The 16,978-nt window shown below is 30.9% G+C and overlaps 2 protein-coding genes across 2 annotated transcripts; one reads left to right on the forward strand and one right to left on the reverse strand.

Moving 5' to 3' along the window:
- Positions 1-3,277: 3,277 nt before the first annotated feature.
- On the reverse strand, positions 3,278-6,610 carry LOC125862367 (uncharacterized). Its single transcript, XM_049542415.1, has 2 exons — positions 6,421-6,610; positions 3,278-3,903 (listed from the first exon to the last, which is right to left on the reverse strand). The coding sequence occupies exons 1-2, from the start codon at positions 6,586-6,588 to the stop codon at positions 3,343-3,345; spliced, it is 729 nt and encodes a 242-aa protein (XP_049398372.1). The 5' UTR covers positions 6,589-6,610; the 3' UTR covers positions 3,278-3,342.
- A 5,845-nt stretch (positions 6,611-12,455) lies between these two features.
- Positions 12,456-15,591, forward strand: LOC125862169 (40S ribosomal protein S6). The gene is made up of 6 exons (XM_049542179.1): positions 12,456-12,603; positions 12,714-12,778; positions 14,455-14,512; positions 14,603-14,711; positions 14,809-15,081; positions 15,158-15,591. Exons 1-6 carry the CDS (start codon positions 12,598-12,600, stop codon positions 15,394-15,396), a joined length of 750 nt encoding a protein of 249 aa, XP_049398136.1. The 5' UTR covers positions 12,456-12,597; the 3' UTR covers positions 15,397-15,591.
- Positions 15,592-16,978: the final 1,387 nt, after the last annotated feature.

Genomic DNA, 16,978 nt, shown 5'->3' on the forward strand with positions numbered 1-16,978 from the left:
TGGGACCATAAATTAATATGGGTGATATGGGGTAGTTAAATTTTATGGAAAAAAAAATCTTGAACTCAAATTTTAAATATCTTATTGATAAATAAATATATGATACATAAACGTGTTATTTAACTTGGCTTCAGATATCATCAATATCCTTTAATTTTGGGTGTATACAAATAGACACATGTGTTATACATGATATAATACACGTAGACACAATTGCCATATAGGACGCATGCATCGATAAGTTTAATTTTATACAAGTTAAAGTGTTTATTTGTGTACACTCAAAGGTGGAAGACATAGATGATAGTTGAAGTCAAGTTAAAGTGCACGTTGATGTATTATGTCATAAATAAATAATTTAATTTAGACTAGTGGTAAAAGTATAGACTCTTGAAGGATAAATACAATCACATATATATTTAGTATATAGTGGTATACTTTACTTCTAGCCTTTTGAGGGTATATAAAAGATGTTTCTAATAAACACTTAGCTTAAGGAAATTATTTTTCTGAACGAGTTTGAAACAAATACAAGAATAAAAAACGATGATGAAAACATTCGTGAAATAAAAGAATTGACAGTAAAAACAGTAAGAATAATCAAATCGAAAGAGATAATAATAGTACCAAATTTGAAAAATAAAATATAATAGTACATTAAGGGGTCGTTTGGTGTGAGGATAATATCAAATAGTCCCGGGATTAAATTATAGTACCGCTTATTTTGTTGTTTGGTTGGCAAGTTCGGGATAACTTATCCCGGGATTAATAATTAGTACCGGGATAAGTTATCCCTCTCCTTGGGTGGTATAGTAATCCCGGGATAACTTATCCCAGGATAAAATAGGTAAATGACAAAAATGTCTCTTTCAACCCTTTTGTTATATTACTTTTTACATTAATGAAGGGCATTTTTGTAAACAAATAAATTGTTCTTAAAATTTATTATTTTGAATACAACAAACCAAACACTCAATAAAAAATAATCCCAACACAACTTATCTCATCATAACTAATCCCAACATAACTTATCCCAACATAACTTATCCCATCATAACTCATTTTCAAACCAAACGACCCCTTAAGAATAAATATAGGTCCTTCGTATTAGAACCCAACGTTATGACTAGAAGGAGAGAAAATACTCGACTACCGATAAAATATATAAAAAAAAGGACAAATTACTTAACTACACTCCTTTACTTACCTTAATATCCATTTATCTCTACTTATTTCAAAATTTTCAAAAATCCCTTATTTACCTATGTATCCCGCATGTATCCCGTGCACAACACTATGTATCCCGCTATGTGGAATGTATCAAACGCTATGTATCCTGCATGTATCCCGTGCACAACGCTATGTATCCCGCTAAGTGGAATGTATCAAACCTAATGTATCCCATGCACAACGCTATATATCCCGCTATGTGGAATGTATCAAATCAAATGTATCCCGTGCACAACGCTATGTATCCCGCAAACATCATTTTTAAGGGATTTTTGGTAAATTTATAGAAGGGATAGGATGTTATTTAGTACTTATAATATGTGATTCCTATAATTTATTTATTTTTTTATTTTTTTTTAAAAAAAAAGGACACAAGGTGCAAAAATTAATGCATTGCACATGATTTTTTTTTGTTGGGCTAGCTATCAATAGACATAACATGTTCTGTCCAAACTTAAAAAAATCCACAATTCTATTTGGCAAAAAGGTGCAACAAATGGTGTTATAGTCAAACTTCTCTGTAATATCGTAGTTTATTTGGATATTTTTAAGAGTTATAGAAACATATTGTAATAAAAGATATATAGTATAGTATAATATGAAAGATCGATTTCATAAAAAAATATAATTATTATAGAAAAGTTTAATTATATTTGACTTTAATTAGTAGATCAATCAAATTAATCTTTAGATTCTTTTTTTAATTATTTTTCTCTTTTAGTTATATGTTAAAATAAAAAATATATATCTTTCATTTATTAGTTTAATGTAAACAGTAACGTCCAATAAAGTGAACTCTTATTATGTTTGAAGTTGTATAATATTCTAAAAATAATCATCTCATTTCACCATCGACTTTGTAGTTTAGTTTGATTTTCTTTCTCATCAAAATATAAATGGGTTTTGTTTCCCAAAGTTGAATGGAAATTATTCATAAAATGATCCAAAACAAAGTTGATAATTGCAATTCAAGATTTAATATGATGACTTAAATAACTGATATATATTGGACAAAGTTCAAAATAACATATCAATTACAACATTCATATTGATAATATATAGTTTATCAAGATCATAAAACATAGGAACCATACTAATAAAACACAAGAAGACTAATTAAAACAGGCCCAAATTAAAATCCAGAAAAATATTTATTCTGGACACACTATTTCCAAATGAGTGTCCATCACTATTCCCTAATCAGCAATCATTAATTATTACTATTGATAATCATCATCAACCATCATTAGATATTCTTAAAACATCAGCATTAGATCATTAGTAGCGGAGCCAGAAATTAATAAAGGGTGTCCAAAAAAAGTGAAATAAAATAAAATTGTTGCTAGTAAAATTTGAACGCGTGAGCATCCTAAGCACAAGCTCTTTCAAGGTGTCTAAAATCACTGGTCTATAACACATTATTCTGTCAAGGATGTTCAAAATATATTATTTAATTACTTCGTGTATTATTTTACTTATATATACGGTATTATTTTCTGACGAACCGTGTCTAATTGGACACCCTGACTATAACATAGCTACGCCCCTGCTCATCACCATAACCATAAATTACCACTATATATCATCCACCACCAACTGTCATCATCAACCATCACTATTAACCACTATTGGCACCTACCACACCACTAGCTACTATGTACACACAACCACCGCCATCAACCAAACACCACTACCTATCATCACCACCAATCGATACCTACAACTCCAATCGTTAGTCATCACCATCACCAATAACCATATAATATTTCGTTCTATAGTATTAGCTTAATTTAGTATGTTATATTAGAAAAACGAATTAAAACACACTCCAACTTTATCTTAATATGTTGTTACACACTCCAATTTTGTGGAGGTCCTGTAACACCCCCCGCCCCCATCCTATACTATTCCCCTCAAATATTGAGAAAACAAGCATACATTGATCAATTATTTTGAATATAACATCTTAATATTCAGATGTCTAATCAGATTCAAATATCTTCATCATCATTAAAATAAATGGGCCGGGGCATAACTCAAATGTAACTAATATAAATTGGATAAAGTTCAATTATATATTTATATTGATAATAATACATAGTATATCATTTCTTACACAACCACAAATTGATCACTACCACTATTACACCCATTCTCACAAGGGTACTCTATTTTCCCTTTTTCTTGATTAGAACACACAAAATCAAGATTATAAAACATAGGTACCATAGTAACAAAACACAAGAACACTAAAACAGGACCAAATATCCAAAGCAAAAGTGGCAAAGCTGCATAAAACAACCTATTCCCCACAGTGTTCAAACCAAATCCTTTTTCCAACAACTCAGACACATACTCTGGACTCACAATTCCCAAATTGTCTTGTGGACAATTGATGAGGAAATTGACTTGGTTAATGAACCTAATTGACAATGTGTGACATAGGAATGAGAATAGGAAAATTAGTAAAAGTGTAACATATTTTAATGCCACCATGAATTCACCATGAGCACCATAAATTGCATCATTTAGTGGTTGTTTGACACTATAAGTGCTGCTTATTACAGCTGCAAGACCAGAACATAGAAGGATTGATGTTGTAGCCATTAAGGTTGCTCCCATAATTGTGTTTCTTAGTGTTTGGACAGCTAAGATGTTTTTCTTCTCATTGTCCTGCAAAATTTAAAGAAAAATGGAAAATATAAGAGTTTAAGTTGTATGCACTGACTGATCAGTGGCGTAGCTACATGGTGGTCAGGGTGCCCAATTGGATTCGTTGGAAAAAAAAAATAGTATATACAAGTGATACACAAAATGATTAAAGGACATCCTTAACAGAACAAATTGTTATAGCCTAGTGGTTTCAGACGCTTGGAATGAGGCAATGCTCACAAATCTTTTTTCCACTTTCTATTTCTAGACACCTTTTAAGAAATTCATGGCTCCGCTACTGTGACTGATGATTTAGAAGTGTTTATATACAATTGGATAATCACAGTTCAATGTTTTTGAATGATCTAGTTTGTCAAATATCCAACAAATGTATATGCTATGTATATTTAAACATAATATATATATATATATATATATATATATATATATATATTGTATATTTCACTCATAATGGTAACACGTTTTATCGAAATGTAAATATCGGTAAGTTTCCTTTATATATAGTATACCCTAGCTCCAATCCACTTTATATGGTGGGATACAGAGTCATAAAATCTTTAAGTTTTTGAAATAAATTTGCATACTTTATAGGAAAATTTTGTACATAAAAAGTATTTTTCCTATTTCAATTTATTTGAGTCTATTTCCTTTTTAGTCCATTCGAAAAAGAACAATCCATTCTAAATCAATCTGGAGACAATTATCCATTCTAAATCAATCTGGAGACAATTTACAAATTTAAACTTCTTATTTTACTCTTAATGAAAAACATTTTTTGTACATACACATATTATGACATGTTAAAAATTAAAAATTTCAAAAGTTTTATATACACAAATATAGTTACACCTTTAATATTAAAAGTTCTTTTTTCTTTTTTAAACTCGATTTTCAATTATGTAGATTCACATAACTTAAAACAAGGAAAAAGAAGAATAGTATCAATTTCTACCAACAGACAAAAAGATGGATTTTTTAAAAGAAAGATTGAATGATAAAAACCACTAGTAATATAGTGGAAATCCTTTGGTTAATGAGTGTAAGTAAAGAATATTACCAAGAATTCATATATAGTGAAGTTGAGTTGGATATGACATCTTGATTCAAATATTGCCTCTCCCCATTAATTTGTGATTTTTCCACACTATGCTTGATATTTTGTTTAACATTTAAGAGTTTAGTTATATATATTATTAGTGTAAAGAGTTATAATTATACTATCAGATCATTCAAAATATATTTATATATAAGTTCTGTTAAAATGTGTGATTTGTAATTTTAAAATTAAGATATGTTCTACCAAGAAGTAAAGGTAATTTACTTGTGTAAAATTCTTTACACCAATAGAGTATGTCAATTAAACTCAACATTTCCTCCATCTCATATTAGTTGTTCACTTTACTATAAAAAGTTATCCCAAATTATCTGTCAATTTATAAAATCAAAATAGTATTAATCATTTTTTTCCCTTCACCCTTACAATTAATTCTTTTTTTAAAGTGTAAACAAATTTGTAAAGTTTCAAAAATATTTATTAAGGGATAAGTTAGTAGAACGAGGTCTTAAGGGGCATGTAAATGAGAAAGTGAACGACTAATATATAGAACAAAGTCGGAGGGGTATAACAATTAAATAAGCCAATCGATCTAAAGTTAAAAGTTAGTACGTTATAACACTTTTTATAAAGATTAATTAAACACAAACGTATAGGCAAAAGCTTAATTAGTAAGAAGCCAAAACATGTTTAATGTAATTAAATTGCTAATTACAAGTGATTATTACTTTCTTCTAACTCTTTTCTTCCTTTATTCATCCGTTACATAATTAGAGCTACACACGGAAATAATGCTTCTAACATTTGGTAACAAACCCCACCACCTCCCAAAAAGTAAGGAAAAGTAAGAATTATTTGAAATTGATATATATATATATATATATATATATATAAACTCGCGATGAATGTGATCTATGAGGTATGAAAGAAGTCGTGTTATCCCTACCGATAAACCGGTCCATTTACTTGACCCAATTCATCCCCTCTCCTCCAGCCCTAGCCCGCGAAAAGGAAAATATGACTCTTAGGATATACACCAAAAAAACTAAAACGTATTCGAATCATAGTGTAAAATACAAATGAGTGAAACTCATTGATCTCGAATATATATGATATATTATATTAAATTTACTTAAAAAGAAGTTGAGTATATCATGACTATCCACACCACAACCAACTAGCTCATACAACCACACTACATGAGTTGATGAAAAATCACACACATGATATCCCTTATTACTCGCTAGATATAATATACACTACTAAAAAAATCGCTAATTTCCAACACAATCTATCAGAATTTGACTCATCATCATCAATAATGTTTCAAAAAATTATCGGAAATTCTTATCAATGAACTGAATTCTGACCATACGTCAATGAGAAATTAACGATTTTCTGATAGTAGTGACGATATTCAAAAAGAAGAACTACTACAAGAAATTAATTAAATAATTAATTACCTTCATGATGGCTTCAACCCACAAACGTCTTCCATTAGCATTAGTACCAATAATTGTAGTAAGAGGTTGATTTTTAACCTTATGCCATAACCAAATATGATATCCCATGCATATTATAAACCCTAATGGCACCAATATTACATCCAAATAACACTTCCTCCATTCCATTTTTTTCTAATGTTTTTTGAAGAAGAATATAATAATGAGTTGCTTTCTATATTACAACACATATATATAAGTAGCAATAAAATGAATGTAGACTAATTTAGGTGCTATGTACGAAATTAAAGTAAAAAAGAAGTATGTCCAAAAAATAAAAATAAAGAGTAGACTTCCACTCCATTAAATTAGAGGAACATGCTTCTAATCATGTGTTGGAAAATTATTTAATTTTGTCTGTTTTTTCTTTCAACTTTTAAATTATTATTTTTTTCTTCAGGTAGTTGATTCTTTGAATGCTTTTTTTTTTTCTTTTTGAGAGAAAGATAATACATCCAGTAGCTAGAAAGATAATGTCTACACATATTGTACTATTTAATCGTAGATACTAGTTTTGGTGACTTACATATTCTTTTTACTGAAACGAATTATCTACAATAATAATTATGATTTGAGTTATATTAACAGAGGCGTATCTAAGGGAGGTCACCGGGTTCACGTGAACCCATGGTCCCCTTCCGAGATTATATATAGTAGTGTTATATTTTAAAAAACTATTGAATTATAGATGTGTGAACCCACACTCGGAATATCACATAACACGATTATGACTGGGTGCACCTCTCTCCGAGAAGTTAGAAATTTGAATTTTATATTTATCTTGTTTTATTTTTCTTTCTAAAATTAGATAACACTTCTCTAAGTGGTAATTGATAGCACTTTTGGGATTTTAATTAATTTAATATATATATATATATATATATATATATATATATTAATTTTAGACCTATAATTTTAAAATTTTAACGATTTTCAGTAGTAAAAACCTAAATGTCGAACCGATCAAATTTATATCATAGATCAACTTTTTTTTATAATAGTACACCCATCATCTCAAAATCCTGGATACGCTTCTGATTATATATTGATCAGTAAGAATTATCACAAAGACGAATAAATTTCTTGATTTCTGATCCACAATCTAGATACCCTCCAAAAGCCACACAAGACATATTTCTCTTTGTAAATCTTAGTCATCATATATATCACAATGAAAAATTGATTCGTTTTCAATGCCTTTAGTTTATCGACTAATTAGCATTTCTTATGAATTGACCCGACCTAATATATATATTACTTATCTGCATGCATGTTGAAAAGATTAAAAAAAAAACATAAAGGAAAAGCATTTTTTTACTATTTTTTTCAAAGTTGTAATATTTTGTTTTTTTCCGTCGACTGACCATTAGTATGAGATTGTTGATCATCTAGCAAAACCATAATAAAAAATCAACCAATTAGATCTTTCTAAAAGAGGAAATATAATAATATATCTTTACAATTAATTCTGTCACGCTACTAAAAAATCACTATTTTCTATTGAAAATTTTTGTTAGAAAATATTTAGTGACTATGTTCTCAATTATTTTTTATTGAACCGAGGAAGAAAAGAAATCTTTCAGTATTTCAATGAGAATATGTTTCCTGGCCCTTCCTTCGCTCAGAGTACTACTTTACTTTACTATTGATTATCCAAGAGTATTTAGCCTTGCGATCCAATAGCTTCTGCGGCCCGCTATACGTTTTACTAATCATGTGAGTTGGTTTGATGTGAAACAAATTAAAAAATTATGTCTCTTATGATATAAATTTTTCATTTGATTCGTGTTAGAGAATACATTTGTTTATGATAGTTACATAATTTGAGTTTTAATTTGTCACTCACCAATTTTTTTTTAAAAAAAGACTTATATCTATTCTAAATAGTAGGTCAAATTAAATACGTCAAGGCATGACTCATTTTGTTTTAATAAATATATACTGTTGCTTCTCTTTAAGGAAACACATATAAAAATGCAATAAATAGAAATTTTGGTAAGTGGACTCATACATGTACCACTTAAGATTTTTTTGGATTCTTTTTGTTTAATTGATTATGTTGTTTATTAGTACTTCACAAAGTTGAGTCAAAAAAGTCATAAAAATGAAAAAAGATAAAATCATATATATAAAAAATAATTATTTTATCTTGAAGTAGATTAATGGAGAATTACTTTATGAAGTGCATTTTGAGAAATGGAATTATAAAGTAAAAAAATTACCTTCTTATCTAGTAGAGTTAAATTATGATAAAGAAATCAATATAAATTAATCTGAGGAGGATTCTAGATTTTTATCAAAGATATTTTAAAGTTTTGAGTATTATGTCAAAGAGGACATTTTGCATTATTTCTTTTAAGAAATATAGTCGATTTCAATTCACGTAAAAATTTATACAGTATTCAATATTTATATTAAACCAATAAATACATATTGTGATGAATTATGACTAGTCAATATACATTCTTGCCTCATTAAATCACTTATTATAAAATATATCCATATATTATGAGTGCAAAATACAAAGAACTCTACATACAACTTGAATTCTTCCCTTCCCTCGTTTTTTTCGGGATAAGGGTCTGAAAAATATCCCAACTTTGGTCGGATTTGCTGTTGCGATACTAAACTTTCATGAGGACCTATTACCTCCCTAGACTATTTAATACCGTATTTTAAACATATATATTTGCCCACGTGGACATAAAAAATAATGCAAAATTATAAATAGTAATGTGTCCACGTGGGCATATATATACCTTTAAAATACACTATTAAATAGTTCAGGGGGTAAAAAATACGGTATTAAATAATCTATGGAGGTAATAGGTCCTTATGAAAGTTTAGTATCGCAACAGCAAATCCGACCAACATTGGGTATTTTTCAGACCCTTATCCCTTTTTTTTTTTGAATCACGTGTTCGAATTCTAATAATTAAAAATCTTCACCAATAGCCAAAGATCGATTAGTCATTTTAACTGATTTGCTGACTCAATTATAAATTAGTCGAACTAGTAAATTGAAAATGTCGAATGATTACACCGGCAAAAACATAATTTTGAGAGGATCGAGAGGAAGTCTCACTATGACAAATTTTAAACTTATAAACTTAAAATTCCAACTCTACGTAACAGTTATTCTTTTGTTTGTCGAAAGTAACCGAAATAAAAGGAGACAAACACATTTGCGGCAATGCGTTACGGTTCCATTTCTTTTTGTGAATGGAAAAAAGGCAAATGAGGCATGCAATACGTGCTAGGCTTGTTCGCCACCTTTCTACTTTTTTCCCCTTTTTTACTCGATGTCTGGTATTTATATTAGATTTGATTAATTCATATTCATATCGGAAAGTCCTCATTTTGAAAGTAAAACACTCTATACCAAAGGTTCCATGCATACACAGATGAGATTCAAACATGAGATCTCTAATTAAAGATAAAAGAATACTTACCACGTTGTTACGGTTTTGCCCTGATTTTCTTACCTTATTTGAAGTTTATTTTTTTCTTTAAAAAAAAGTCAAAGTATTACCATAAATGCTTGAACTTTTTCTGAAAGAAAAATATAATTTTCTTCCATATTTGGTTTATTCTTTCCTTAGAAGAAATGTTTGGAATCCTATAAATTGAAGACCCTTTTTCTCATATCAAGAACACAATAGCACCACAATGTAGTCATTTAAGAGTCTTGTTTATGAGAGATTTATTCTCTCAACAATTTATAATATTTTTCTTTTCTATTAGTTTTCATATAATAATATTATGTTTTTAGTATAAGTTTTTGTCGTCTGATTTATCAACCATATGATTTGCAATTTGTAAACTTCCGCATGACGATCCAATACACGTCACAACGCGAACTTTAGTAGTACCTTTTCTACTTATCTATCTTTTGCTAGACAATTTTTTCTTGTTGGAGTCTCACTATGCTCCCACCTGCTTTACATTTTTTCTTTGGAATTCCACGTTTCTCATCATATTTTTTTTTTCCAATTTGCCTTTAACTTACCACTGTCCTATCTTCTCATAACCCACCTTGTCTTTTTTTTTTTTTTTAACAACTAGTAGCGGAGTCAAAAATTTAATTTTAAATTATCTACGTAGTGTATATATAACCTTTTTTTGACAAAGAGGTATCAATTTGTTTCCCTAATTAAATAATGACGGTATTGTCCCTGCATTGAGGATTAGCGAAGCGAAAGGGGATGGAGATGGCAAAAATTGAATTCACACCTTTTCGTAATAGATTTATTATTCAAAAAATGAGAAAATAGGGACATGCGAAATTTTGTAACTAAATAGTAAAAATCTCCTGCTAATGATCTCATATAGTTACATATTAGTAACGAATAATAAGAAAATTCAATTAGCTCATAACGAGTTATCTAAAAATTACCGATAAATTACCTAGCTAATTTCATATTTTCTTGCCTTAATTTTGCAAGTACCATTAGAGTACCTATTAATCTTGATTATAACCACCTTTTTCTTTGGACTCAAACTTTTAAGTTTCTTTAATAAGAAAATGTTATAAATGTTACATGTACTCAAATGGAATGAGGAATTAGCTCATTTAGTTTTGGACTAAATGATAAATACAAATTCAAAATTTAAATTTTATTAACAGAATTTTTTGGGATATATGTTATTTGTACTTATTTTAACACATAGATTTGAGGTAAAATTATTAATTCGTCAATACTAGAGGACACATTTAGTAATACATAAATATTGTAAAATTAAATTAAAATATGTACATATTTTCCCTCCCTACTAATTAGTTGTTATTGTTCTTCCTTTTTGTAAAAAAAATAGAAGAAGAAAAGTCTCAACTTCTTGTAAAATGGTGATTGCATATGGTAAACTAATTGTTTTGAGACGTGTATCGAACGATTATTGGTATATTCGAAAATCTTACGTTATCTTATTTTCCCTTTTTGTAAAGATGACATTATTAGAAATTTCAAAGTTGAAAAAGATTAAATTACAATGAATTGGGAGAATATCTATAAACAATCATTCACCAAAGTCATTATCATAATAAAGCTAAGTACCTCACATCTTTGGCAATTTCAAAAATATAATACCACAATTGTTTCAACTTTAAGTATCATAAAGTTAAATAGATAGTATGATTGACCATGAAAATGGATTTACAAGATCATAAAATATCCATTTAATTAACTCATCAGAAAATAATATAATTTATGAATCTTTTAGATCACGATAAAAATGTCAAATGAATAAGTTGAGTTGAATTTGAAATTGTCAAAATGAGTTACGTTAAGAAATAACAGATTAATAACCTATTTAAGTGTTATTTGAGCTGAAGCGAATTGTGTTGAAATGAGTTGAAAATCGGGTCATAACCCAACATGCCATCAATTCCTTCTAAGTTTAAATTCAAAAATTTGTTTCTCATAATTTATTTGAATACATAATTTTTTTAAAATCCTATTATTATTAATATATAAAATAATCAAGTAAAAAATCTAATCTTTTTAAAAAAATTCAAACAAAGTTTCTCATGAGTCAATCATATATCATTCCCTTTTTAAATGAGCCGAACTAAACGAGTTAAAATGAGTCCAATTAATAAAAAAGCAAGTTATTAACTTATCCAAACTTTAAAACAGGTTGAAAAATCATCATTTTATGACTGATTTTGCTACTCCTAGATCACAATATATAGTTCCCTTCCGAGCAAACTGAATTTTATTTATAAGAAAACAATATACCACTATCTAAAATTTTAAAATTATTACAAACGTTAGATGACAATCTAATATTTTATCCGTAAATTTAAACAAACATTAGACCTCACTTTAATATTGCTTAGATGGCTAATTTCTCAATAGGCTATATTTGCACAACTATCTAAAATAAGGACAAAATTTAAATAGTAGCCTAAAATCTAATATTATCAATAGGCCTTTTTTGAAAGGACATATAGAAAAGCCCAAATACTTCACAATGACCCAAATTTCTAAAGCCCAAAAGCCCATTACATAGCTGACCTAGAAAAGCCTGTATATAAAAATGTCTTCTCTGTAAACCCTAGTTCACAGAGTGAGAGAGAGAGAGGGGCTCAGCGTGAAAGTTTCAGAGTTTCATCGCTTCCATTGAGTTCAATCAAAGATGAAGGTACGTTAATTAACCCTAAATCTTCAGTTTCTATCAATGTTGTAGATTTGTACGAATTTTTCTTTGTGAATTTGCTCAACTTATTGTGACTTTGTTGTTTGTTTTTGCAGTTCAACATTGCGAACCCGACTACTGGGTGCCAGAAGAAGCTCGAGATCGATGATGACCAGAAACTGTAAGGCTATCATATTCCTTTTATGAAATGTAATAGGATTTGCTGTTTTTGGATACATTTTTTATGGTTCATTGTTAGATATCTCTGTTTCTTATTTAATTGAACATACTTTTTGGTACGTCTGAAGAATTAAACTCAAATTGTACAATTCTGCTGTTAATATCCTTTAAAAGTATACAGTTATGGAAGTTTGTAGTAAGCTGAATGATTTGAGGTTTTGAAATTAAAGGATCTGTATGTTTTGATACAGTGTTTTTGAACCTTAGTATGGAATAACAAAACATGTATTAGCCATAGCTGAACAAGTATCAACAGCAACAAAGTAATCCCACAAATGGGGTATAAGGAGCTTAGAGTGTATGCAGACCTTACTCCTACCTCTGAGAAGGTAGAGATAGTGTTTCCGATAGGCCCTCGATTGAACAGACAATGTAAAAGAGTCAATAGCAACAACTTGAAGATAGGTAGATACCAATAATGTAATTTGCAATGCTACTTGTGTATTTTGCTATTGATTATCTCTCATTTGTTTCTAGTAAATTCGTTGTTATGATTTTTAAGTTAGAAAAACCTAATCCATTTAACCCTCAGGGGTTGGCCTGCTGGCAATTGACTTGAGTCTTGGGGTTTGCTCCCTTTCAAGGTCTCAAGTTCGAAACCCACTAGGTGCAAACAATTTCTGAGGGCCATCGGACTGGGTAAAACCTGAATTAACCGTGGTGCACTTGCGGGAAACTCCTTGCCGAGGGCTTGTGCACCCCCGGGATTAGTCGGGGCTCAAAGAGACTCGGACACCCGGTGCAAATCAAAAAAAAAAAAAAAACCTAATCCATTCAACCTTAATATGTCCATTTACATATATTTAGTTTACTGGCATTTCAGATTCCTCATTAGAAGTATTCTTTATTTGAGATAATTAGAAATGGATAATCTGTTATAATTTACCTTTTCATCTGAAAAATGGACTTATTGTCTATCTAGTACTTTAATATCATAACATGACGATATAACTTACAAAATAAAATATATTAATTTAAAAAATAGACAATTATTTTTTGAGAATTTCCTAGTGCAATTAAAACCAGTTCCATTATAGATATCTCAATAACAAATCAAATATTCGGACAATGAAGTAATTATTATTCTCTTATATTGTTTTTCAATACTAGTCAATGAACCAATCCTTGAGTTCTTAATTATCAAAAAAAAACAATCTTTGAGCTCTTTTTCATTTTTGCCTTCTGAACTTTTGTTGATATTTTAATTTACAAAAAACTACTCTTGATGCATCTCAAATTATTTTTTGCTACTGTTGATAGAGACTACTGTATATACATATGCATGCTTGTGTTTGGTTCACAAGTTCCCCACCTAGATCTGTTATTATATATCTAACAAGCCCACTATAGTATTCAGTCCCATGCATATGATGATGTAGCGAGAAATTCTGGATATTATTTCTTGATGAAAAGATGAGATATATTTTCATTTCTGCTCTTTAATCGACTGTACGTTTGTTTTGGAATGTTGCTTAGTTTGATGTATAGTTGTCACTGTGAGATTTATTTGGCAGTCTCGATATTTCATTAGCACATTGAATGTTGAATTATGATTGACTGACAAGTAAATGTGCATACGGAAGTACTGTTGGTTAATGATACTTAATTGTTATGCAGCCGAGCTTTCTATGACAAGAGGATCTCCCAGGAGGTTAGCGGAGATGCTTTGGGAGAGGTAGGTCTCATGTCCACTTTGTGGCCGGTGGTAATTTAGCCATTGCAGTCAAATTTATTTCAGACTAATGTTGTGTCTCCCAATTGACAGGAGTTCAAGGGATACGTTTTCAAGATTATGGGAGGATGTGACAAGCAAGGTTTCCCAATGAAGCAGGGAGTGTTAACTCCAGGCCGTGTTCGTCTTCTGCTTTACAGAGGTATCTGTAATGAAGTGCTTTATGTCAGATATGCATTTTATTTATTTTCTGGTATAGCTGTTGCTATTTAGTATCTAATTTGATGCACATTAAACAGGCACTCCTTGCTTCCGTGGTTATGGTAGGCGTAATGGTGAGCGAAGAAGGAAGTCTGTCCGTGGATGCATTGTCAGTCCTGACCTTTCAGTTCTGAATTTGGTTATTGTGAAGAAGGGTGAGAATGATCTGCCCGGACTGACAGACACTGAAAAACCTAGGATGAGAGGTCCCAAAAGGGCTTCCAAGATTAGGAAGCTCTTCAACCTTGGAAAGGATGATGATGTTAGGAAGTATGTCAACACCTATCGCCGAACATTCACAAACAAAAAGGGTTCGTTTTCTATCTATACTTCTATTTGTTGGCAGTTCCATTCTTGAATGTTGACTGTGTTGCTATGGTGTGACAGGGAAAGAGGTTAGCAAGGCTCCTAAGATCCAGAGGCTGGTAACGCCATTGACTCTCCAGAGGAAGAGAGCAAGAATCGCTGACAAGAAGAAGAGAATTGCCAAGGCTAAGTCAGAAGCTGCTGATTATCAGAAGCTTTTAGCGTCTAGGTTGAAGGAACAAAGGGAAAGGCGAAGTGAGAGTTTGGCTAAGAAGAGGTCTCGACTTTCTGCCGCTTCCAAGCCATCTATTGCTGCTTAAGTTCATTGGGAAGAAGCAATCTGTGATATCTGGATCTGGTCTGTTATAGCTATTGCTTGATGTTTGCTTGTGATAGCTTTTTTAATGTTCTGAGGTGATGAGTTTAAGTTAGTGTATCGTTTACTATGTGATCTTTCTGATCAAAGATTTTGGTTGTTTAGTACCTGTTGAATGAAATCATCCCGACTTTTATTATTTTGTTCCTTCTTTATAATTGGTTTGGGTTCTTAAACTTGGTTCTATGAAATGTTTGAAATTTTCATACCACATTTACATTAAGTAGCCCAGAGTCTTATTAGAAACGACCTCTCTACCTCCTACCTGCCTCACGTAGGGATGATGTAAGGTTCGTGTACATTTTATCTTTATTAAACCTTGTAATCTTCATGGCTGGGTATGGCATAGATGCAAGCTTGCCTATCTCACCTCCTTCTGGGTGAGCTTCGTTTTTCTCCTCTTTTTGATAACCCAAAAATCCTAGAAGGTTAAGTTTTGAATTAAATATTTGTTACAATCTCTTTATTTTTTATAACCAAACAATTCTCAAGGACTGGGTGGTTTACTATTCCAATCTCGATGGACAATGTGCCTGCCCCTCTACCCTTTTTCCCACTAAAATACTAAGCTTTTGTCCGACAAAATTCTTAACACATGTCCAAAGTAAAGTGGTCATGTCTGCAGTCACTTCCTTTCTGTGCATCCACTATTGTGGAGGATGATCAACAACATACCTAGTCGAATCCCACAAAATGAAGTCCGTGAAGGATAGAGTGTATGCAGACCTTACCCCAATCTCAGAGGTAGATAGATTGTTTCCAATAGACCCCCTAACTTAGAGAAAAAACAGTTCAAAGCAGTCCAGTGAAAGAAGTACAAGAAACAACAATCACGAATGACCATAGGATGAACTTCATGGACATGTTGTAATTTTCATATTCAGAAAAATTACCCACCTAGAGGTAAAAAGCATCAAAATACATAATAATATGAACAAGTTTGCTGCCCTCAACAACTGGATAAATCAGGCTGAACCAAAAAAGAAGAGAAGCAAAACACGAGATTGGTAACGGTAACTACAGCAAGACTTTCTGCAATTGAAAGCCATAAGCATTACCTATAATAAGGCACCAGCATCAAGTATCTGCCTTCGTTCAGGAATCAGGATAGACATGTGGGTGTCACAATTGAAAGGGAAAATATGAGCAAAACATTGGTGATGTCAGTGCTTCAGGCACTGAACGACAACCGAGCATTGGAGTCATCAAACCTTTGCTACATAGGCTATCAGATGGAAAACCACTTGATAGAGAAGGATTATAGTAATCTCTCGACATAGAATTTGGTGTTATAAGGTAAGGTAGAGTCAAGGGTACACCACTTCTACGGAAGGTATTTGGCATAACACAAACTGCAGTAATGACAGAAAGGTAACCAATATAAGTTGCTTGTGGGACGGTACTGATCCACTTTCCTTCAGATCCATTAACCTCCGCTTCATTGACAATACAATGGGAGTCTTGTATTGATTGTCTGGCTCCGCACCTGATTTTGCTGCAGATACAGGTAGAGTTTCTTCTGTAGC

This window comes from Solanum stenotomum, chromosome 4 (genome assembly GCF_019186545.1).
Source record: "Solanum stenotomum isolate F172 chromosome 4, ASM1918654v1, whole genome shotgun sequence".
Classification (NCBI taxonomy): domain Eukaryota; kingdom Viridiplantae; phylum Streptophyta; class Magnoliopsida; order Solanales; family Solanaceae; genus Solanum; species Solanum stenotomum.